Consider the following 23666-nt stretch of genomic DNA (forward strand, 5'->3'; position numbering starts at 1 on the left):
CGGACTTTTGTTTCCGTCTGTGAGGAAAATAAATGGGGCTCAGAGCCTCAGAACACTGAAATCTGTATTTTTTAAATCTTTTTTTCCTTCTAATTTGTTATTCTTTTCAAAATAACACACTGTTATTTACTCACCAATAACACACAATTAAAAAAAGATTTAAAAAAATACAGATTTCAGTATTATGAGGCGCTGAGCCCCATTTATTTCCCTTGCGGACGGCAAAAAAAGTCAGACATTATACGATTTAAAATAAAAGCAATAATCGTGGCTTGATATTGAGTAAGAACATCCTTTTATGAACCACACAGCTTCCCCCGACCAGACAAAAAGACGTGGTGCAGGCACGAAACATACTACCAACATACATTGCAATACATTGCTTTTAAAATCGTTCTGTGTGACACGAAGAAAAGGGGAAAATCGTGATGGTGAACACGAACCAATAGATTAAATGTCGTGACTATAACACGAAATGCTGTGAGACTGGGTTGAACATTTACTATAGCAAGCCCTTAACAAAGTGTCCTTCAAACAAGCAGTTTGACCATATGTCTGCGAGTGATACTGTAAAGAGATAATTACTTTCTACCTGTCTCTATCAGACTGTGGAGAGGTGTTAGCCTGTTTTCGTCTGAGATGAATGATCTATTTTCTTGTTATGTATTTAAAACTTTTTGACAAGTTAAGTTTATCTAAAATAATTTCCGTTTTAGGCTTCCCTTTCCAGAGTTTACCCTCCATTTCAAATACCTCAAGTTTCATTATGGGATATTGACAAGATTCGGAAGAGAACAAAACAAATGTAGTAATATAGAAAGCAGTTCCTTGAGCTACGTGCTAAGAAAAATGCTTACCTGCTAAAGTTGATCATTTTAATGTTAGCATGCTAACAGTGGCACAACACATGAAGTAGCCATATGAAAAATAGAAGACCATTACTTATAGAGTAGGCTCAAATATGCTCTCTTCTAAGAATGTTAATAGTTTGAGGTTTAGAAACCTCCCTTCTGGAGATCAGAAAGCTAATGCCACATATCATCCTGCAATCTTCTCACCCCCACCTCTCCTCTGCACAGATGAGAAGAACAAGAAGAACCTCCCCCAGGACTTTGACATCGAAATGGATAACCCGGAGACGGAGAAGGCCGCTGTAGCCATCCAGTCTCAGTTCAGGAAGTTCCAGAAAAAGAAGCAGGATGTGAAGTGAGGACGCTGTCAGCTGCGTCTCCCTGCATGTCACGAACTGCACCGTCATTAAGTGAAGAGGAAGGGGGGGTGGGATTCTTGAAGTTGGAGGTCTGGGATTGGTGTGGTCTGAGGATAGTGTATTTTTGAATGTCTCTGTGTAAATATTAACTTATCATGACTATTATATGCAAAAACAAACAAACGCTGGATGTGCATTTCAATATTTCCCCACACTCGGAGGCTGCAGATTCACAGAAGATACACTTGTCATGACTATTATATGCAAAAACAAAGAACCGCTGGATGTGCATTTCAATATTTCCCCACACAGGTAAACTGTACAAGCGCACACACTTGCATGCAAGCTTGCGCACATACAGAAATTGTAAAAACTGTAGAGATGTGCAAGATGATTCACTTACTACCAATTTGTTATGGTTAGCAGATTTGACTGTTATTGTCCATTATACTGTACACAGTTTGTAAAGCATGAGTACATCACAAAGTACATCACATTAAAATTGATTTAAATTACAATTAAATTACTGGATTATTGATGCATTAATGTGTTCCTCACAGCTGGGAAAGGTGGAACTAGTTTTTATTATTTTATATACTGCTGATGGAAATCTTAACCTATAATGACATGTTAATGGTTATTTATTCGTTTATCTTTTGTTTATTTTGTATAAACAAAAAATAAGAATATGTAAAGTAACTCAAGCTGTCAGCTAAATGTAGTTGAGTAAAAATTACAATATCAGCTTCCAAAATTCAGCAAAAACAAAATACTTATGTGAACTACAAGCACCGCAAAATACAACACTTGAGTAAATATATTAAATGATATTCTACCTCTTACATTTTAACAATTAGGTTTTGTTACTTTTAACTTGATATTTAACTTCTTAGACCTCTGGCTGTAACCTGTACAGAGAGGCAGTTTCTAAATTGCTCTTTTCAAACAGCAGTCTGATAAAAGTGAATGTAAGAGGATGGATGAGTAGGAAAGGAAACTGCTGCCTGCAGGCTCGGAGGCTGCAGATTCACAGAAGATGAGCAACATTACAACATTTCATTGCTGACTTCCTTTGGGTGCTGAAACAAAGCGAGGGTCGGGGGTGTTTGCTCGGTCTCCCCAGCGCTACAGTCACTCATGTCAAACCCGTGGAGGACACTTTGGGGAACAGCCATTTTATTAACCAAATTTGAACTTTGTGTTAGTTTCTCTTTATTTCAGTGCCACCATGGTGAACACTCATGTTAAAAATAAAAAGTGACATTTTCTTTCCGTTAAAATGTATAATCATAATGAAGACAGTTAATCATAGAAACTCATCATAGAAACTGACATAATGACCTCACAGCATTTTGGATCAAACTCCCTTCAGACTAACTCAAAGAAACAGAGAGAACAGAAACGGGGTAGACAGGAACAAAAACAGATTCTTACGTATATCCACTTTTTTTCTTCTTTTTTTCAGATATTTCCCATAGACATTATAGGTTTGGTTTGAAGGGGGATTCTGCTGGATTGTCTCACGTTTTTTTTTTCCCTGTAGAGGAGCGTCACTGCAATGCAGCGACAGTAAATCTACTGAGGAGTGTGAGAGCCATGAAGACTCTACCTAGTGCACTGAGAGTAAGGGGATCTATCTGGACACACTTGAGTCGGGGTGTTGTGAAGTGCAAACCATTAGTTCTCTAAACCCTCCCTATTCTAGCTAACATCATTTACCACCAAACAAGCAGTGGTAAACTACACCTGAATACATAGCTGGAGTGTGTCCGGCCCTGTAAGTATACTCACAACATAGTTATTTTCATCATTACAGTACAGTATAGAGCAATAGTTTTCATATACTTTTCATATCTTTTTTCATATTGCACCATCAGAGAATGGGACACAGAGAAAGATCAACAGAGACTCCATTTCCTAATTAAAACGAGATATGTGCAAACATGACTAAGGACTTTATTAACCAAATCAATTATTCCCTGTAATATCCACAAATAAAAGTGATTTCTCTTTTTATATATATATTTATAGTAATAAGAATAATAAATCTTCACATTGGATCATTTCATAGTGTGACAAAATGCTGACTGGGCCGTCCAGCCACGATCGTAATCCTCATTGTCTTTTAGTTGGTCAGTCCCCATGCATCCATAGGAAATAGATTTTTTTTTTATTCAAAAAAAGTAACAATTTGAGAGCAGCTGAAAAGTTTGGACTGGTGTCAATTGCTTTCATTCAAAGATTTCTCCCGAGTTTGGTTCAGTGTTTCAGAAGGATATTCCATAGGAAAAAAATGACTCCAAATCGTCATCTTCCACGCCAGGAAAAAAAAAGATGTCCGGGTTTTTATGAAACTGTGTGTTAATGTTAAGAATAGATCATTTGGTTATCGATAATTAATGATCATTAATAGCTGACAACTAACAATTAAGAATCACTTATTAATTATAAAGAATTAACAATACTCAAGAATAAATAATGCTACCTCAATTAGTTTGGCAAAACTCCGGCTGGAGTCGTTTCCGATGAGTGCATTCTTTCTCAAGTGAAACAAAAAAAGAAATACAAAGAAGAAATAAAAGAAAGCTCTAAAATAAATAAAAGGAGATTAGTAAAAGTGACCCCCCCCCCTCCTTGGAGGAGGGTGGACGTATGTACAGAACTGCGTGGTGAAGGTCATTTTACTGCACTTGAGTGTTAAGTCCAGTGTTCGAGTCGTAGTCCTGCCCTCGGGTCCCTGCTGTTATACCAGCGTGTAGGACTTTGCGTAGGGGTTGCTGCTCTGTTTGAGATGTCCCCGCGAGTCCAGCAGGGACTCCTGGGAGGTGCTGAGCTTGGCGGCCTGGGCCGGCTCCGAGCCCTCTCTGTGGGGGAGCGTGGCTGCGGAGCCAGGCTGCCACTGGGCCGCCTGGTCCCTGCTGGCCTGAGGGGCCTCTGTAGGGGTCGGGGGCGCCATGCGAGAGGGCCGCTTCAGAGAGCGGCTTTTCTGGGGCTCCAGACAGGCCTGACCCATGGCCGCCCGCTCCCCGCTCGCTGTCCCCCTGGAGGAGCCCGAGCAGGACATGCCTCGGTTTAACAGGAAGTCCATGCGCAGGTATGGAGGAAGGTGAACCAGCTCGCCCCCTGCAGGACCAAACAGAGATCAGTCAGGCAAAGAGAACAATTATGCACACATTTCTGGCCAACATCAGCTAAACTTATCTGTGTTTTAACTGAAATGTAAGAACTAGTGCTGTCAGCGTTAACGCGGTAACGCTCGTGATTAATCTGGAAACCCTAATGCTTTAAAAATTTGACTCAAATTAATCACATTACCAGATTATACCGAAATGTATTGCATGTGAGTGAATAGAAAATAGTTGTGTCATGTTATAATAAAGTTAAAAATCCCTAAGATTTCTCTTAGCAGTTTGTCATGGATCTTTTTTTACAACACCACGCTTGTTTTCTTTTTTTCTCTTCTTCTATTTGTAGAAGTCTTTTTACTTAACATTATGGGTAAAAAAAATACAGCTTTGTCAGCTTATAAAATCAATAAACCAATAGTTTATTGACTATGCTCACACAGACATGAAACCCTAACCCTTGCTGATATTGACCTCATATCTCAAAACACTTACAGAAATATAAAATGATTTAAACCAATACTTCTATCTGCAGAAGGATTTGGATCTGCCTCACTGATAGCGGAGGCTGTATCGAAAAGCATTTTCTTATTAAGAGCTCGGAGCATCCATAGGAAGTGCGGCTCATTAAGTTAAAACCCTCATCGTGCATTTTGGTAAGGAAATAAAATGCAATTTATCCTTTAGTTTTAAAACAATATCCATAGTTTCTGCTTTGGCTTAGCGAGAGTTATCATGTATTTTTATAATTTGAAAAATAATGTTTGAATATTTTTGGAATGTCCTACTTTGTTTACTCAGATTCATTTTCAATTTCATTCTTCCCACTTTCTTAAATTCTTGGACCCAACTGAGACTATCATCAATTTGAATACATTGTGGAACACTTTTTCTGATTCACTGTTGGCGTTAGAGTCCCAGTTAATGATTGGGTATTAATGTTACACAGGAAGTTAAGCTTTAGTGTATCAGCAGTGCAATGAGGCCAGTTGTAATTGCGGTTAGCATGCGGTCGGGGTTCAGGCCGACAGATCTGGGGCCTCACCCGGTCTGTGGGCCTTGGGCGCGGCCATGTTCATGACCCGGCTGACATCCTGAGGCTTGGGCGGGGAGGCAGTGAAGCGGCAGATGCCTGATTCGGACGGTGTGCTGGAGGTCAGGCTGTCAGTGTAGTCGTTGGTGCCTGCCGTCATCTGCTCTGAGGAAGTGTCAGAGATGAAGCATTCGGTGATGGTGAACTTGGCATGGCGCAGCTGCTCCTCCATCTTGGCGTGCTCGTAGGCTCTGGCCAGCTCCTCGTAGGTGGAGGACGCGCTCTCTGTGGACACCATGCTGCTCCGCGCGCGGTCTGGACACGGGCCGGGGTTAGGGTGGGGATTAGTGTCAGGGTTAGAGTTAGAGTTAATGTGAAATGGCAGCTGGTACTGATTTGTTGTTAGAAAAGAGTATTGTACTTAAGTCAAAGTAGAAATACCAGAGGGGTAATTCTCTGTTACAAGTAAAAGTCCTGCATTCAAAATCTTACTCAAGAAAAAGCACACTGAAAAAACTGGAACGTTGATATAAATACAAATATTATGTCAACTGATTTCACATAACTGTATCAGGTTAGTTGAAAACTAAATATTAGGTTCAACATAATATTATTGCTTTCAAATAACCTAATACAGTTATGTGAAATGTGATAACTGAATACATTTAATTAAAGTCGACATTTCAGTTTTTTTTTCATTGCATAAAAATATCAGCATCAACATATAGTTAAAGTACTAAAAATAAAAGGAATCATTATGCAGATTGACATCATATGTTTTGAATATAATTATGAATGCATTAATAAATGTTATTATAGCTGGTAAAGGTGGAGCCCATCTCTTTATTATTTGATTTACTGCTGAGTAGTTTGTGAGTTTAGCCCAGGTGTAACTAAAGTCTTATTTAAGTGTTGATGATGTTTTATATCATTAATCGATATCTGCAAAGTAATTACAGGTATCTAATATATGTAGTGGAGTAAAAGGACATGATTAACCTCTGAATTGTAGTGGGGTAGAATACAGAATGCAGAAAATGGAGATACTAATGTACCTAACAATTCTACTTAAGTACAGTACTTGAGTAAATGTACTTACTTTCCACCTCTGGTAGTGTCACACTGATATTTGGCTCACCTGTGTCCTGAGATGGGCTGACGCTGTAGCTGTCACTCTCTTTGTCCACAGAGCCTGCCACTCTGGGGGTGGGCAGCCTCCAGTCTGTGCTGAGAGTGTGGGAGGAGACCGGGGGGTGGGGGCGGTTCAGGGTCCACTGGCTGGCGTAGCGGTTGCGAGCGGCCGGGCCGGCTTTGGCTGTGCGGCGGGCCGTAGGGTCTGAGAGGGAGGAGGGAACGCAGCGTGTTGGTGAGGCTCATGGGAAGGATATGACTTAACTTAAGGAAAGATAAATGAGTGATGCAGGGAAGAGTCCTAAACATGGAAATTAGTTTTAGCTCTTTCATTCCCTTGTCTTGAAGAAAATGTATTTTGAATGAGTTTGCACTGCTGCATCACTATATAGAAACACATTCATCTAACACCACATTTTCCAAAAACATCAACTATAATATCTGGACACATATGGCACTAGTTGCACATATTTTAACATGCAATTTATGGCCCAGTGGCCTAACGGACAAGGCATCAGCCTCTGAAGTTGGGGATTGTGGGTTCAAGTCCCACCTGGGTCTTTAACTGCAGACAACTGTCATAATAGGAAAAGTATAGTTTGATGTATAGAGGCTGGATGAAATACCATGAAATGTGATCTCTAATATGATAAATACATGGATGAAAAAATTAATAATAACAATCATTTCCTCCATATGAAAGCTCCAGAATGTTAACAACCACACGTTCCTTTTTTATGACACTTTTTACATCCACTGTAATGGGTTGAAGTTAAAGCCTTTTGGTGGAATGAGGTTGAATCACTTATCGTGTGAATGTAGAGTTTTTGCACACAGGCCCTGAGCTCATCACCTTCTACAAGGAAACATGAACTTTACTATTGTAAAGCCACTCATCATTGCACGCTTTACTCCAGGGCTGACTGGCCATGTATGACCTGTAATAGGCTCAGTTATCACTACTAGTTCATTTATAAAGTCATTCTGGCTAAGCTGCCCTTCATCCCTCCCTTACTCCCTTCATTCCTTCAACCTTACATCCCTTCCTAACTTCATTCCTCCATTACTAGATATCCCATTCCCTACTTATCTCCCAATAAGTATTCCTCTGTCTTCAGTACGTCTACCAGACCAGATTGAACGATGACATACCTAATTTTTCTCCACCACTTTCCTTTGCCTTTTGACGTGCTTGACATCCAACGGCTCCTGTGATTATCCTTAGCCCACATATTGTTATTATGTGGTCACTGATATATTTTATGTGTTAGGGAGTTAAAAAATCTTTCGTACTGGACTTACTGGTTCCTGGTCTGGCGTCAGACACGTCCACCAGGGGGCCGGTGGCCTGGGACAGGGACTGATAGTGGACCGTGTGAGTGACTGTGGAGGACTTCTGTTTCTGGGTTTCCCCGAAGTCGTTATCGGTCAGTAACACAGTGGACCTGTCATCTGCGGGACACAAAAACAAGCTTAGCACAACAATAAACAGGACACAGCGCAGCCTGTCCTGTGTCAGCAGAACGTACCAACAGTCTCCATGGTGTCTCTCTCCTCGATCAGCAGCTGGGCTCTGGGGATGTCGATGTGCATGCGGAGCGTCTGTTGCTGTTTGTTGACTGGCTCTGCCGGACGTGTGTTTTTACTGCAGAGCACAAAACAAAAAAACACTTAATTATCAGAATCAGTTGTCGTAATGAATTCCTCTCAGTTGACATTGATGTGTCCATATGAGTTTAGTGTCTTGAAAACTCTTACCTCATTAACATCTCAGCCAAACTTTTAGCATCTGAAAAACATAGAGAGAAGACAGTCATTTTATGTTTTACATAAAAGAGTAGAGGCTTAAATGTGTCATGCTGGATGACCTCTCCTCTCACCTCTGAGCCTCTTCAGCCTCTGCTCCCTCCTCCTCCTCCTCAGCACCAGCAGCCCGATGAAGATTACAACGATGCCCACCAACACACAGGAAATAGTCACCATCATCTTTAAGCCCTCGCCGCCTCCAGAGTGGTCCTCACTTACGTTGGGGGCCTTCACCAAAGGTGCGATCGTACCTGTGCAGAAGACACAAGATATGTGTGATGATAATGATCTATCAATGTGCTGCAAGACATCATTTTCACTTCCTGAATCCTAACCATTCATGTCATTGTCAAATGATGTAAAAAAGTTTAGAATTGTTTTCCAAAGCAATCTCGTACAGTTTTCCACCAAAGCTGCTGAACTCTGTTAATATCATCATGACCTCTTTCAGGATTGTTTTCCTTTGCCAACCTGCACTTAGAGTAAATGCAAAGTAAATAATGCTGTAGAGCTATATGCTCAGGTTGATGGTGTCTTCATCTCCAGGGTGTGAGTGAAGGAGTAAGTGAATGGGTTGGAAAACTCTAGGGTGGATTTTGAAAATCGTTTTTGCTTAGGAAACATGAAAGGACCCAAGTCAATTCTCTAGACCAGTGGATCTCAAACATTTTCTGTCAGGCCCCCCCTTTGGAGAAAAAAAAAAGTTGGGCGCCCCCAACACAAATAGTCAGGCTCAGTGGCGGCGCCAGAGATTTATTTTGGGGGTGCTGTGGGGTAGCTTGACGTTTCATAGAGGGTGCTCAAACATTTAGGGTTTCCCATTAATGTACCGGGCGCTATTGAGTTTTTCTTTATGGATATTTTACAAATCACCCTTTTAAACTTTATTCTTTTTTTACTGTCATATAGTATTTCATATAGTATTATACCTGTTTTTCATTTATTCTCTTACTTTTTTTAAACTATAATGATCATATAAACGTGTGCCTCGGAAATAATTGTTTACATTAATGGTGACCAAAACGTTTGAGACCCACTGAGATAACACTGAGAGTCCTTTAGCTCACTGAGTCTCTCAGTCTGACAGGAGAGGACTCTCCTCCACTTTGTTGTTGAAAAAACTCCTTATATCCGTTAGCGTAGCTCGCTAGCGCCGGAAGCTAACAACAACGATCTCCGGTACCGGTGCGCTCTCTCTCGCTCTCGCACGCACACAAAATGGCTCGTTCCACACACACACACACAGAGCCGAGCTTTAATGAAACACAGAGACCCAGATGTAATAGCACTGTACTGTATCATATTATTTTCGAATCAATAATTTTTCAAATTATGATTTTCTTTTTTTTAATCTTTTTTTTTCTTTTTTTATAACCATTTTTCCTCCTGGTCTCTCGCATCCCCCCTGTCATGCCTCTGCACCCCCCACTTTGGGAACCACTGCTCTAGACAATAGGAAAGGATCCTCAATGCGTTCCGTTACATCTCCCTTAGCATAGGATTTACTGGACCAGCCTTTATGAAACAAAAGGAGATAATGCTATCCTCCAAGTCTCATGGCCGCAATATTTAAAGTGACACACCCTTCGGCCGTTCAACAAAACAACTGATCGTGACCCACAAATGCAGATCATGTAAGTTAGCTTATATGTTTTGATCTTTTAATAAAATGTTAAACTAAAAGTAAAAACTATGAACGTGACGCTAATAGTATAACATTATCAGATAAAGTCAACATTTAATGTTCTTCACTTAATAGCTTTTTTTTTTGCGCTTTTCTTTATAGGCACAGTGCTAGAAATGATTTGTTGTACTATTCAACTGCAGCCTAGCTGTGCTTTTGGCACTTCTCTTTGCCTCAAAACTACTATGGAGAGAGACTCAGTGTGCTGCAGTTACCACAAAGAGTCTCCTTAGTTCCACTGTCAGTGTCAGTGTTCTGTGGATCATGCAGCTGCAGTTCCCTGCTCTACAGACAGGATATTTCAATGCTTCGTATTATCCCCCGCTATTCTGTTCACTTACTGCCATCGTAGCTGAGAGTTGAAAACTTGACTCTCTTCTCAGCGTATCCGGCGCTGTTGTAGACCTTCATCTGCAGCTCGTACCAGCTGGCCTCCTGCAGGTCGTACAGGATGTAGCTCTTGGTGAGGGATGTGCGCTGCGCCGTGGTCCAGGAGGGCGCGTCCATCGGCCGGTACTCCAGGGTGAAGGAGGTGATGGGGCAGCCACCGTTGTTCCAGCCGTTCAGGTTGAGCTTCACCCGAGTGGCGTTGATGCTGGTGAACAGCTCCTGCTCTTTAGAGTACTGAGGCTCTGTGGAGAGGAGAACAGGGCATCAATCATCTGCCTTCTGTCTCCTACATTCATACTTTGCTTAAAAACAAAAGGCCTCAAAGGTGTCTCAGTTAAGTTGATCTGTCTTTAAATGCCTTTTTGTCAAACAAACAACTCAAAGAGTGATTGACTATTGTAGAAGAAAAAAATATCAAACTTTTTGGAACTTAAATTGAAGCTAAAGCTGTTGAGCATTTTTGCTTCAAAGAAATTGGATCATCAAAATAGTTCTGTTTATTTGATGTTGATTAATACCTAGATTCATTTGTGTTATAATAAAAGTCAATCACAATTGTCTGACAATTTCCATTTATTTGTAACATTTAATTTGACCAAGTAACATTGAATTTTACATTATTAGGAAGGGGGAAAAGTGTGATTAAAGAAATGAATTTATTACATCATTGTTGATTTATATAACAGGCCTTTTTCTTCTTGTTAAAAGGACAAGTATTTATCACTTGACTATAAGTTACTACTGAGAAGTAAATCTGAGACAATCTATGGCAAAAAATAAAGACTCTTGAAAGTTTTTTCATTAAAAAATACTGCAATCCCATATTATTAAAATATGCAACCCCCACTATTTATAAAGTTATATAAAAGACCTCAGTTAAAAAATCCCACCTCTAAATTATCAAACATAACATTATGTGTTATTTATTCATACCTTTCCCATGGGTCTTTGCTTCAATGATCTCACTGATGCGCCCTGGCCCAACTGCATTCTGGGCAGTGAGTGTGAACTTGTACCAGGTTCCACACTTGAGGTTCTCCAGTCTGTAGGAGCGCTCACTGGGGCTGATGGGAAAGTTCCCCCACTGCTCACTGTTATCCTCCGAGTACTGCAGGATGTAGCCTGGAGGGGAGGCGTGTGGGGAAATTAGTGTTAATGCACAGGAAGAAATCCACAGAAAGGTAAACACTAAAACTCCTGCAGGTCGTGTCTGTCTGACCTCTGATGGAGCTGCCTCCGTTGTCCCCAGGGATCCAGGAGAGGGTTATTGACGTGGTGGTTGTCTTTGTTACTGTGAGGCGAGGCTGGTCCGGTGGAACTGAAGGAGAGACCCAAACATGAGTGATTATAATAGTGCTGCAGATACCTGAATATATATAAGTGTATACAAGCACTACAATTGGCACAAATACTCCATGGAGGTTACTCTGTTAGCCACAGGATTTGTCTTAACTGAAAGCTATGTGTAGAACTGAAATGTCCACCACAGGTTCAATTCAGAATGGTCTTTATTTTTCTCATACTGCCTCTTTTCACCCTCTGTCTGAAACCAGAGCCCAGTCTGCTCTGATTGGTTAGCTAGCAAACCACTTAGAGTTGTCAAGCCGCTTAACCTATCATTATCACCTATCAGCCTAATGTGTAGGAGCGTTAGCCAATAGAAGCGAGAGTGTGACGTAGTGATGTCCTTATGTTCATGATTGATCTAAGGCTAAGCTATAGAACACATTGCAGGGAAGGGAAACTCCAAAAAGCATGATAGGGCCTCTTTGACCGACAACACGACAGTGGAAGAACAATCCACTTGGCACTATTATTATGACCCCTTAGTCACATTTAGACTTTAAGATGCAATATATATTTTTTGTGTATCATGTGTGAAATGTATGTTTTGCTCTGTTGTTTTATTTGCCGGTACCAAAGAGCAGTGTTGGGACTAACGCGTTACAAACTGTAACGCGTTACTGTAACGCCGTTATTTTTGGCAGTAACTAGTACTCTAACGCATTCTTTTTTAAATTCAGTAACTCAGTTACCGTTACTACATGGTGCGTTACTCCGTTATTTTTTTTATCTGAATTTAAAAAAGGGCTCCCATTAATGCCCTTATAGCCTTCATTTCAGTACTGTTATTGCATAGGAGAATAATACAATCTGTTGATCAAGAAATAGCAATAGAAATAGTAGAAATAGCCTGCATGTGTTCTACAACATACCTGGCAATGGCTTTATCAACTTTTTCCTGGCTAGCAGTCCCTCCGTTAAAATCCAGCCGCTGTTGCTTAGGTGGAGGTGGAGTGGCGTCGGATGAGTCTGGGTCTGTGGTCTTAGCTACTAACTTCGTCCCATCACGTTGTTTCTGCAGATGTTTCAACATATTTGAATTGCTGTTTTGGGCAGTAGATAGAAATCGTGTATGTTCTTTTCTTTGTGCTCGATAAAAGTGAAATAGTGAGAATATCTCCAGGCGGAGAAACTCGACTTGAGCTCCGCAGCTGCCATGATAGTCTTGTTAGTAAACACAAACACGCCCACAGCGCGTCTCCGCATGTTACACAGGAAGTATTGTTAGAAATTAAAATCAATGTTTTGATGGTATAATGTAGTTTAAACATACCGTCAGTTTAAACGCTCTTTTATACTGAAAAAACAGAAATTCTTGTGCACAAGCAGTTAAGCTTTTATTCTGAAAATCCTTCATCTACGGTTAGCATTTAGCATGTGGCTAATATACGATTTCNATTGTATTATTCTCCTATGCAATAACAGTACTGAAATGAAGGCTATAAGGGCATTAATGGGAGCCCTTTTTTAAGTAACTAATGGTGTTTTGATGTAAGTAATCAGTAAAGTAACTGAGTTACTTTTGAAATGAAGTAACTAGTAATGGTAACTAGTTACTGGTTTTCAGTAACTAGCACAACACTTCCAAAGACACATTTTCCACTTGATGTCAATTTAATGGACAATAAAGTATTCTGAATCTGAGCGTCTCACCTTGGACCTGCAGGTTGAGGACGATCTTTTCTGAACCGAAGCTGTTACTGGCCACGCAAGTGTAGTTCCCAGAATCCTCTGCTTTCACCGTGCGAATAACGAGGCTGCCGTTACCATGGACGCTGCGCCGGCTGTCAATCACAACAGGTGCTGGGGTTCCGTTGCTAAAACATATATGTGTTTAGAATTCATATCTTTGAAGGGACACATTTGTGAGGATGTTTTTATCCTTTATATCACTGTACTCACATCTCCTTCAGCCACTTGATGGTTGGAGATGGATCTCCCACCGCTTTACACGGCAGCACGATGTCCCTCATCCAGGGGGTGGTGACTGTCCTGTTGAAGGTCAGGATCCGAGCCGGAGCTGCACAAATACACAAACACTTCAGCATCAGAGGACATGCAGAAACAAATGTGTTTCAAAAGATTTCACAAAGCACTATCCTTTCATTTAATCTCTTTTACTCCCTTAGCTCACAGAGTCACTGTTCAGTAATTCCTTTCTACAAGTATATACATAAATGAATCTATTAAAACTTTAGACTTTATATATAGGTATGTCCAGGGTTTTGAGGAGTCATCAAAATTTCCTCATCTTTATTGCTTTCCCTGTTTAGGATAGATATGGCCAGAGAATGTTTCAGAACAGATGGAGGATGTGACTGCACACTTCATCCTCAGTTTTCCTTGAACAAGGCTTTCAATTAACCTTGTCTTTGTGTGTTCTAGTATTATTGCTCAATCTACAGTCAGGGTTACAGTCTCCATCTGAGGAGGGGGAGCAGGGGAGGCGGGACATCCATCACCTAGCCCTGCGACAGGCTGCTGATAGGAGGCCATGGTGTCAATCAGCATATTCAATCAGCTTATCAGCTCTCACCAAGCATGTCAGTGTTAACAGGGTCAGACTCAGGGTCATCAGATTCAATGGATGCTCCCCCACCTGTCCAGATACTAGGAAAAAGCTACTGTCACACACCCACATGGGGGAAATGAGGTGTGGTGAGAGAAGCTGGAGCTAATATTATAAACAGTTAAGAATTGGGACTACTGCAATAACATGATACTTTACATGTTAGATCCCAAATGCTTTCATTAACTTACTCCTTGAGCTTCATCCTGATATATTATCTCTGGCATTTAATTGCACTTTTTTACTTCCTTATTTCTTTGTGTCTTAGGAATTTTGTATGTTGTGCTGTGGCTATTGTGTATATGACAATAAAACCTTTGGAATTTGAAATGTTCCCAAAAAGATGCATCCCAAGGACACAATGTGCATCTTTTTCTTGCTGACATAAACCTCTATGCACTTGCATACATCAATTTGCATGTATATCACATTTGGTACACAGTAGAGTACTTTATTCAGCCTGGTATTGCACCACAGAGGAGCGGCACCTACCCTCAGCCATGGGTTTGACAGTGATGATGTCACTGGCGTTCCCCCGGCCGGCGGCGGTGACGGCCACCACCCAGATGCTGTACTGACGGTTCCTGCTCAGGTTGGGGATGCGGTAGAAGAACACATCTGGAGCCGCCTCAAACTCACTGCTCACCTGTGGGAACACATTCATCCATTCACTTTAAATACTGCACAATGACTATTAAACTAACTAATGAATGCTAAAGAATAAGTCTGGTGATATTATAGATATTATATATATATATTGTAAACAGATACCATAAAAACTATGAAATCCTCACTGATACCTGTGTGTATTATTAGAATGATAGTGTATATCAGGTTATCTCTGTGATAGAGCTTAACTGTTACTAATACAAACACACCAATTGGCAATTGAATTCTGTTTTTAGTGAATGTATTTTGCTAACTTTGTGGTTGAAATCACCTCTGAATTCACCCAGCATTACTGGAATACTGACACTGGACTAATAGCATTTATATCTTATGAATACTAATACAACACTGTAAATACTGTATTTGATTATGTGCATATTTGTACTTTAACAATCTTATATGTAAACAAATGCTTGAAATGTATTTGATTATAGGCCATTTTACGTTAATATAATATAATACATGTATTTATTATGTTATGCTTTGATTGCACATTCCTACTTTTTAAATATATTTTCTATTCTAAAGTTGAGCCACTGTCATAATAAAAAAATTCTCCCTGGAAACATAAATGATTCTGAGTACTGGCTCTTTAGCTGGTATATACTTCCCAATGTTCCCTGGCTGCTCACTAGCATGGTCACCCTGCTGCTTGGTGCTGAATGCTAGTTTAAAGTGGGCTGAAAAAATAAGACAAGGAGCTGAAAGACACTATAACGCTGCAGAACACTGAGAGACCAATACATGATCAGTTCTTTTTCAATTCAACTCGTCGAAAATGCTAAATGTGTTCATAGATTTAATTCACGGAATTGTAATACTTGCAATGTATTGAACATCTCATTCCATGTTTTTGAAAACGTTGACATACCGTGGGGTGTGGGTTGGAGCAGAACACGGTGTATTTCCTGATGATGCCGTTCACTTTGAGAGGAGGAAGCCAGGACACAAACACCACGGAGTTAGAAGCAGCTGCTGCCTTCACCCCCGCCGGAGGCCCGGGAACTGAGGGGGGATACAAATTGAGTTGATATATTTCCCACACTAGGCTAACATCATTTATACACTGATTATCATTTAGCAAGATAACAGATGGCAAATTTCATTTTTTACGGGACTGCATATAAGTTACATTAAGAGCGCTCCGCCTAATCGGTTTATTAAAGACCCTGCAGCTTTCTCTTCTTGTTTTTACCAAAGGGGATCATTAAATGCAGGAAATATTATCAATGTTGCGAAGCGGACAATGCTCATACTAAGAAGATACTTGTAGAAATGTATGGAAGCCATTTAGCAGCGCCTCACAGTTCAGCAGTGTTCTGGAGAGAAAATCATCTTCTTACCGTCCTCCTTGGTGCGGGTGTAGATCTGCTCACTGCGGACTCCGTCTCCCGCTCTGGTGAAGGTCAGCACCTGTATACTGTAGTTGGTGTACTTCTCCAGTCCGTCCAGCTCCAGAGAGGGCTTAGAGGTGGTCACGTTCCTGATCTCTCCCAGCTCTAATGGACGGGAAAAAGGACGGAGAGAGTTAAGTGAGAATCAGAAAGAACACCTCAGGTCAAAGGTATTTTCAAATTCAGGTTTCTTATTAAATGAATGGAAATAGCACACCTGTATGTGTAGAAGCACATTCAAATACAGCTTTCAGCAAATGTCTGAAATAATTCAGTGTAACCCTAATATAACAAAAGTGTAACTGTCTGAAAAAGACCCATTAGCACTGGCACTGATGGCCTGTTACACTCTGCATCACTGTGTGTTACACTCTGCCTGCATCCCCCTCTGCTGGTCAGGGACATTGCATCGGGTCATACTGATATACGGCTACATTCTGAGATTATAGATATAATAGTAAACAGTCCGATTTGAAGAGATGCATGTTAAGATGATACATGTGAAGTGTTGACTATATAAATAAAATACACTTGCCTATATTGTGCAAAATATACTTTTAAAGTTTAACTTTGTTGGCTGCAACACTGTGACAACACTTTTCTAAATACCACTGTGCAATGTCTGTTTTTAAGATATTCTTAGTACTTGATGCTAGTTCACTGTTTTTTATATCCTTTTTCAATTGACCAATTTACCAATTTTACTTTAATTTAATAATGAAGTACTTTTGATTCTGATATGTTCACTAACTCTTATAATGCTGCTACTTATTTTTGACACCTTGCATGTTCTATTTTCATTTAAATATACGCCTTACTTAATGTTAATCTACTCATTTATTTTAATTTTCTGCACTGTTCCAATTCTGTAATGATGTAAAATTCCACGCTGTGTGACAAATAAAATATGTTTTATTCTGATTTGAATGTCATAGTTTTTATTATATTTACATAGAATATAAACCAAGCCATTTATAAACAACACCAAAATGTGACTCCAAGCTGCACACTGTTTCCATGCAGACTCTTGCTGGCTGTCTGCAGTGCTCACGTTGTGCCGACATGATGTGACAGAGCGGGGGTCAAAGGTAATCGTGCTGTCACAACCGATCACTCGGACACACGGCCGGCCTGTGACATCATGCGCTCTGACTTCAACAGGACCATACAGACTTGGCCAGTATCGGAGGTTACTCAGAAATACCCAGAATACACCTGGATAACTAAACAATATAACTACTCTTAGGCGTAGTATATCATCGTAATTAATTAAATAAATAAAGATTGCATTTACATTGTTTTTAGCTCATAACCTTTGTCTGCAGCACAGTACATTGTATAGATACAATAATGAGTCATATTACCTCAGCAAACAAACTAATGTGATTTATTGGAATCCAATGCGGTTTTCTACATTAATTAATAATACAAAAACAATTGAATTTCTGGTTAGAAAACTATTTCCATTTAAAACATTTTTAGAAAGCAATATTTTACCATATAATATGATCTATTCTTGATTTTTTTGTTCTAGAATTGTAGTGTTGGTTTTGCAGTTACAATGATTGGCCTAATTTTGTCTTATACCATATATATTTCTCATTTTGCCCTGACATATGCAGGGTGTTTTCCCTGCAGAAAGTTAAGCGGCTTAGCTCTGGTTGGTCCAGTACACTTAAAGAGGCCCTGTGAAAGTAGTGGTTTCATTAGCATGACTCAGCACAATGCATAGTATATCTTTGAAGTGTGACAGGTCAGGGGGATTTCTCTCTCAGAGAATATGTTTTTGTATTTTAAATCCAGCATTGTTCACGTTCCTTCTTCCCTGTCTTTGCTGCTGTGTTGCAGCAGAGCTCGTAGGTGTGTAACAAAATATATAGACAATATGGATATGTAATATGGATGTTGTTGCGTTAAAATGTCTAAGGACACTCTATTGCTTCTCAATTATAAGATATCCACCGGACAGTACAGTTTGTTTATTTATACAAATATATATTAAACAGTATGTTTACATTGTTTATTTATTTAATTTTTTCACTCCAATATTCCTGCAGAAAGAAGTACTTTTATATTAAATGTCTGTTTATGAGGTAAATGTTATTTCCTTTGCTCAGGTTGCTTGTTGGATGTTGCAGAGAAAATGGCAAATGTACTGTAGATTAATCTTAGATTGAATAATAACGAAGACCAACAAAAAACCTGCTGCTTCTTATAGCTGTGTAATAAGGAACAGTGGGATGCTCTTTTAAAAAAAAGGTAACGCTTATAACATCTCCATAGCAATACTTAGAAGCTAAAAAGCCACAGGGAACCATAAAGATCACAACCATCTGAGGATGTGTTTGTGTCTTCTGGTTTATAACGGATGTGTTGTCTTTTTGATCAATTTAGGGATATGGCTGCTTTTCTTTTTAAATACACTTGATTAGAATGCGATCAAGCTGCTTTAGGTTAGGAAAAGCAGACCGGGACAAAGTTGATGATGATTTGTGTTCATATGTTGTTGTGTACCTCCATCAGGAAGGTTGGCCCAGTAGATGACCCTGAAGCCCAACAGGTTTCCGTTCAGAGCGTCTTTGGGGGGCGTCAGCCAGGACAGAGAGATGACCTCCGGAGACGAGGCTAGGGCCTGGACGTTCTCTGGAGGGCGACTGGGCACTGAGGAGGAAACAGCTGACTCTTAGCAGACTGTGGCAGCACCCTCTGATCTCCACTAGGCTGTGATATAACCCCATAAATCTGTCTCTGTGCTCACCATCTTCCAGCGTGGTGGCAGCCACCTCTGTGGAGGAGGGGCCCGTCCCTGCGCTGTTGCTGGCCTGCACCACCACTCCATACTGGGTGAACTTCTTCAGGTTGTCCAGCACCAGGCTCTCTGCGTTGTCTCCTGTGGTCTCCACGCTGATCACACTGAACTGGTAGTTCCCCCCCGAGCTGTACTCCCTGTAGCCCACCTGGTAGCCTTTGATGGCCCCGTTCTGCAGGTGCCTCTTCGGGGCCTGACAATAAAATGACACGGTTATTCCAGATAATGGGTTTGAATGTCCCTGCACTTTTTTATTTGAGTGCAGAAGTACCACATTTTCCAAGACACATCTAAACATAATAGTTAGATACTAATATATCAAATAACATCCTCAGATCAAGCACCATTCTGATGAACTAAAGAAAACTGTCTGGACAGTGTCCCCCACATTTACACATATATTTCATGATGTTTAGGTGCCAGGAAAATGAATAAAAAAAGCACAAACATGGTATGGTGTAGCTTGGCAACCTCCATCACACCTACATAGATAAAGTCCCAAGTGTGTTACAAGAGCAAGTCCCTCTTCTTACCAGTAAATACAAAGTAGAACCAGTAAAAACACATTGAAATGACTCCTTTGAGTTCTTAAAAATCTAATTTATCAAGCAATCTACAAAGAAGGGAGTGCTTTAAATGACACCTATAACTCTTATAACATATGTATGTAGTTTGATGCCTTCATGGTGCCATCACTATCCTCTCTTAGCTGGCTGAGGGGACCTTGACTGTTAAACAGCAGTCAAGGTTTCCCATGTTTAAACACAATGACAGGGGGGATGTATAATGTGATTACATCATCATTTGAAAACATTCAGATGCATTCTTGTGCAACCTTTGAAATTGAGAAAAACACACACAATTTAAATAAAACAAATGTATGATGTGAAAATGATAACCTAAAAAACACTAGTCACCCCACCTACTGCATCACACATTAGAATAAAGATTTATAATTACAACAAATACAGCATGCTACACACACTGTTCTTTTAACACCTTCCTTGAGTCGGGAACAGTCCTTGAGCGTCACATCTGGGAGATAATCAGTGCAGCACTTTAATATTCACAGCTACAAACAACACACACTTTCAGCCCACAGAGTCGGATCAACTTACCCTCCAAGCGACTCTGATGCTCTGAGAGGAGAAGGCTTCCAGCTGCACGTCCTGAGGCGGTCCGTCAGGAGCTGAGATCACAACATGTACACCTTATAAAACTGTACACAACCAGCGCTGATCTGCACAAAACCTACTAAACAAACGTCCAGAGGAGATCTGGATCCCGCTATCTTGACAGATGCGATGCTTTTATTTATAGTTGAGGGTGAGAAGTGCTCAGTGAGGGGGGGGGGGGGTCCAGATGGGGTCCAGCCTCAGTCTATTGACCGTAGTGTGACATTTACTACTGAGGCCACTAATTGAAATTGTGTGCGTTTTGTGCAAGGTCAGCACGTGTTCAGTAATGCAACAGAGACAATGGGGCTGAGGTCACCAGGCGGCTAATGAATTGACTCTGTTGGCCCTTTACCTCCTATTGCCTCGACACACACACTCACATGTTTTATAATTTTAATTATATATGATATACTTGAATGGTGAGTGTCTGAAACATTTATACACAATGAAAAAATGAAACCTTTGACTTTATATTAAGTTGAACCTTATATTTTGTATTTAAACTTAATATTATTGCTTTCAACTAACCTAATACAGTCATGTGATATATGTTGACATAATACATTTAATTAAAGCCAGTAGTTCAGTGTTTTCAGTGTAGAATGCAACACAGACTCTTACCGGCTTCGTCCGTGGTAATGGTGAGCTCGTTGCTGGCCTCGCTCTTGCCGATCAGGTTCTTGGCGAACATGCGGATGTTGTAGGTGGAGGAGGGGTGCAGGTCGATGATGGTGGCCTGGTTGAGCTGAGGTGAGACATCTTTGGTCTTCTGAGCCGTATCCCAGGAGGCTGCAGTGGTTTATTGGGGTTATTGGGGAGAACTCAAAGCTAAGTGCACTCGGACGGGCTATATTCAATCATAGTGCTTAAAGAAAATGAATAGGGGGAGGGATAATCAACCAAGATGGCGGCTGTGGCTCAGGGGATAAAATGGACGTCTCCAAATTGGAGGGTCAATCCCAAAATTGCTCCTGAGACATGTAGTGTGTATTGAAATGTACAGTATGTAAGTGGCTTTGGATAAAAGCGTCTAAGACACAAAACTAAACTAAATGACACAAAACAACATTCTCTACAAGCTTACAATTTTGAAAGGGGACACAATATGTATACTAATATATATTTACATAACATATATTTTCAGGTTCATATCTGTATTTTGTGTACTAATGTGACATGTCTCCATGCTTTAATGTTCAAAAAGCTCTTTATTGTTCTCATACTGCCTGTGCTGCAGAACCTCTTTTCACCCTCTGTCTGAAACCAGAGCCAAGTGTTCTCTGATTGGTTAGCTGGATGGCTATTATGTAAAATGTGTGGGAGTACTAGCCAATAGAAGCGTGAGTGGAGGGAACCCAGGGATTTTAACCTTAGTAGACCATTTACATGCACAACAACCTATACAACGCACGGAAAACCCCAAAAAGCATAATAGGGCGTCTTTAACCAATGCTATTTGAAACAATTTTAGCTTATTGTAAAACCGTACCATATCGATATAAATGTATTTTCTTGTACCTGATTTGTTCTTGCTCTCAATATCGAAGCCTGTGATTGGGCTGTTGCCATCGAAACCCATAGTCCAGCGCAGTGCAATGGTCCTGTCCTTCACCTCTCTGATCTCCACCTCTGGGGGGTCCGGGGGCTCTATGAGGCATAACATTGACAAAACGTTGTTATTTCAGTCTTACTGAATTTAAGAGGGCAGGCATTGGTAGGTAAAGTATTAATCTGCATTATCTGAATAAAAAGTGTGTTTTTCTTTGAGCAGTTGAGCTGGGAGAAGTCATACCTTGCACTGTGAGCTGAATGATTCCTCTGTCTTCTCCAAACGAGTTAATGGCATGACAAGAGAAGAAGCCAGAGTCCTCCCTCACTGTGGGCATGATCTGAGGGACTCACAAGAATAAGATGAGGTCAAATGAAAAACACTATGCAGCTGGATGTCCACTGACTGTGGTATTGATTCCAACAAATATGTGCTATCTTAATTTGAATGGAGTGGTTTTCTGTCCAATAATGTATCCCACAACCTTTGACTTGTGTCAGAGTGGTGAGGAGTTCAACCAAACTATGTCATTAGAAGGAAGTCAGAATTTTCTCCCCAATTCAACGCTGTATCTCTAGAAAAAAGGTAATCTTTCCCGAAAATATTCAGAACTCTAAAGGAAGTATCCAGTATTTAATAAGAGAAAAAACTTTGATTATGCTGTTGCATCATATTTAAAATAAACATCAAGAATCCAATATTATATGGCGACAAGTTGAATTGTACTCATCCAAGTGGCGCAGCGTCTTACCTGCAGGGTGGAGATGACTTCATCGCCCACCTCCTTGACAGAAACCACGTAGCGGCTGGTCTCCGGGTTGATGATGCGTTCCTCCTTCTCCCAGCGCACCATGATGGGCTTCTCTCCGTGGGCCGTGCAGCTCATCTTCTTCTCTTCGCCCTGAGTGGCCAGCGTGGTGTTGGGGTACGATGTGATCATGGCAGGGACTGGTGTGGAAGAGAGGAGGAGAAAAAGAGATGAAGAATCGATTAGATTAGTTTTCTATAATAATCAAATTGGCACTTTATCAGATTTCTAACTGATAGATGTTGGTTGATAGGAGACACATCTCTCTTGTTTAAATAACCTTTGGATTGACAGATTAAACAAAAGGAATTCTACAGGGAAAGACAAACAATTTTGTACAAAACATTAACTCTCTTATTGTTGCTAACTTGAGCATGCTAGTTAGCCTGCAGTTGCTAAAGTTGCACGGAAAGGCTTAAAGATGGTGAAGAAATAGGTGTCATAGAGTGGCGCATTGATGAGTGCTGCACCTGGTCAATTGTTTTCTGCGATTTCTGAAATAGGGGCTGCAGTCGAATAGTCCATTTAGCTTAGGAACCTTCCTAATGGAGTGAAATGACCCGGAAGTCCCTCAGTGGCAGCCATGATAAGTGCCGTTCGAATTCTCTAGAGATGATAGGAAAGGAGGTTTCAAACTTCCTTTATAACCTCCTTTAGCTTCGGAACCACTGGACCTCCCTAACCGAAAGGAGAGGAGAAAATGCTGCCCCACAATGCCTTGCGGAAATATGAACGTTAGTTTTTACTGAAATGATCAAATAAAGTCAACATTTCACAGTCTTTACTGAGCTGTGTGGGGTTTGTTCAACTTTTAAAAGATGTTTGAATGGTGGTGATATACACAGTGATAGGAATAGATGTAAAAAACCTGCTTTTTAAAACTGCTTTTTTAAATTAAGACTATTGTCAGTCGTTTTTTATCTTCTAAAGACCTTGGAAAGTGTTATTAACGCCTTTTACGTCGAGG

The 23666-nt window shown here is 40.5% G+C and overlaps 1 protein-coding gene and 1 non-coding gene across 2 annotated transcripts; one reads left to right on the forward strand and one right to left on the reverse strand.

Annotated features, from left to right (window-relative positions):
- Positions 1–2364: 2364 nt before the first annotated feature.
- LOC104942679 (Down syndrome cell adhesion molecule) lies at positions 2365–22839 on the reverse strand (the record flags this gene model as incomplete). Its single annotated transcript, XM_010767933.1, has 22 exons — positions 2365–4333; positions 5381–5683; positions 6507–6704; positions 7802–7951; positions 8029–8144; positions 8258–8288; positions 8380–8556; positions 10331–10621; positions 11313–11501; positions 11599–11697; positions 13377–13540; positions 13626–13743; positions 14785–14938; positions 15833–15966; positions 16305–16460; positions 18870–19016; positions 19114–19357; positions 20283–20353; positions 20964–21131; positions 21861–21989; positions 22135–22231; positions 22643–22839. Coding segments are annotated over 22 exons (3713 nt in total), but the record flags the coding sequence as incomplete, so codon positions are not given.
- Positions 6988–7060, forward strand: trnaq-cug (transfer RNA glutamine (anticodon CUG)). Its single transcript has one exon. It is a non-coding gene; the product is annotated as a tRNA-Gln (tRNA).
- Positions 22840–23666: the final 827 nt, after the last annotated feature.

This window comes from Notothenia coriiceps, unplaced genomic scaffold (assembly GCF_000735185.1).
Source record: "Notothenia coriiceps isolate Sejong01 unplaced genomic scaffold, NC01 NC01_scaffold00004912, whole genome shotgun sequence".
Lineage (NCBI taxonomy): Eukaryota > Metazoa > Chordata > Actinopteri > Perciformes > Nototheniidae > Notothenia > Notothenia coriiceps.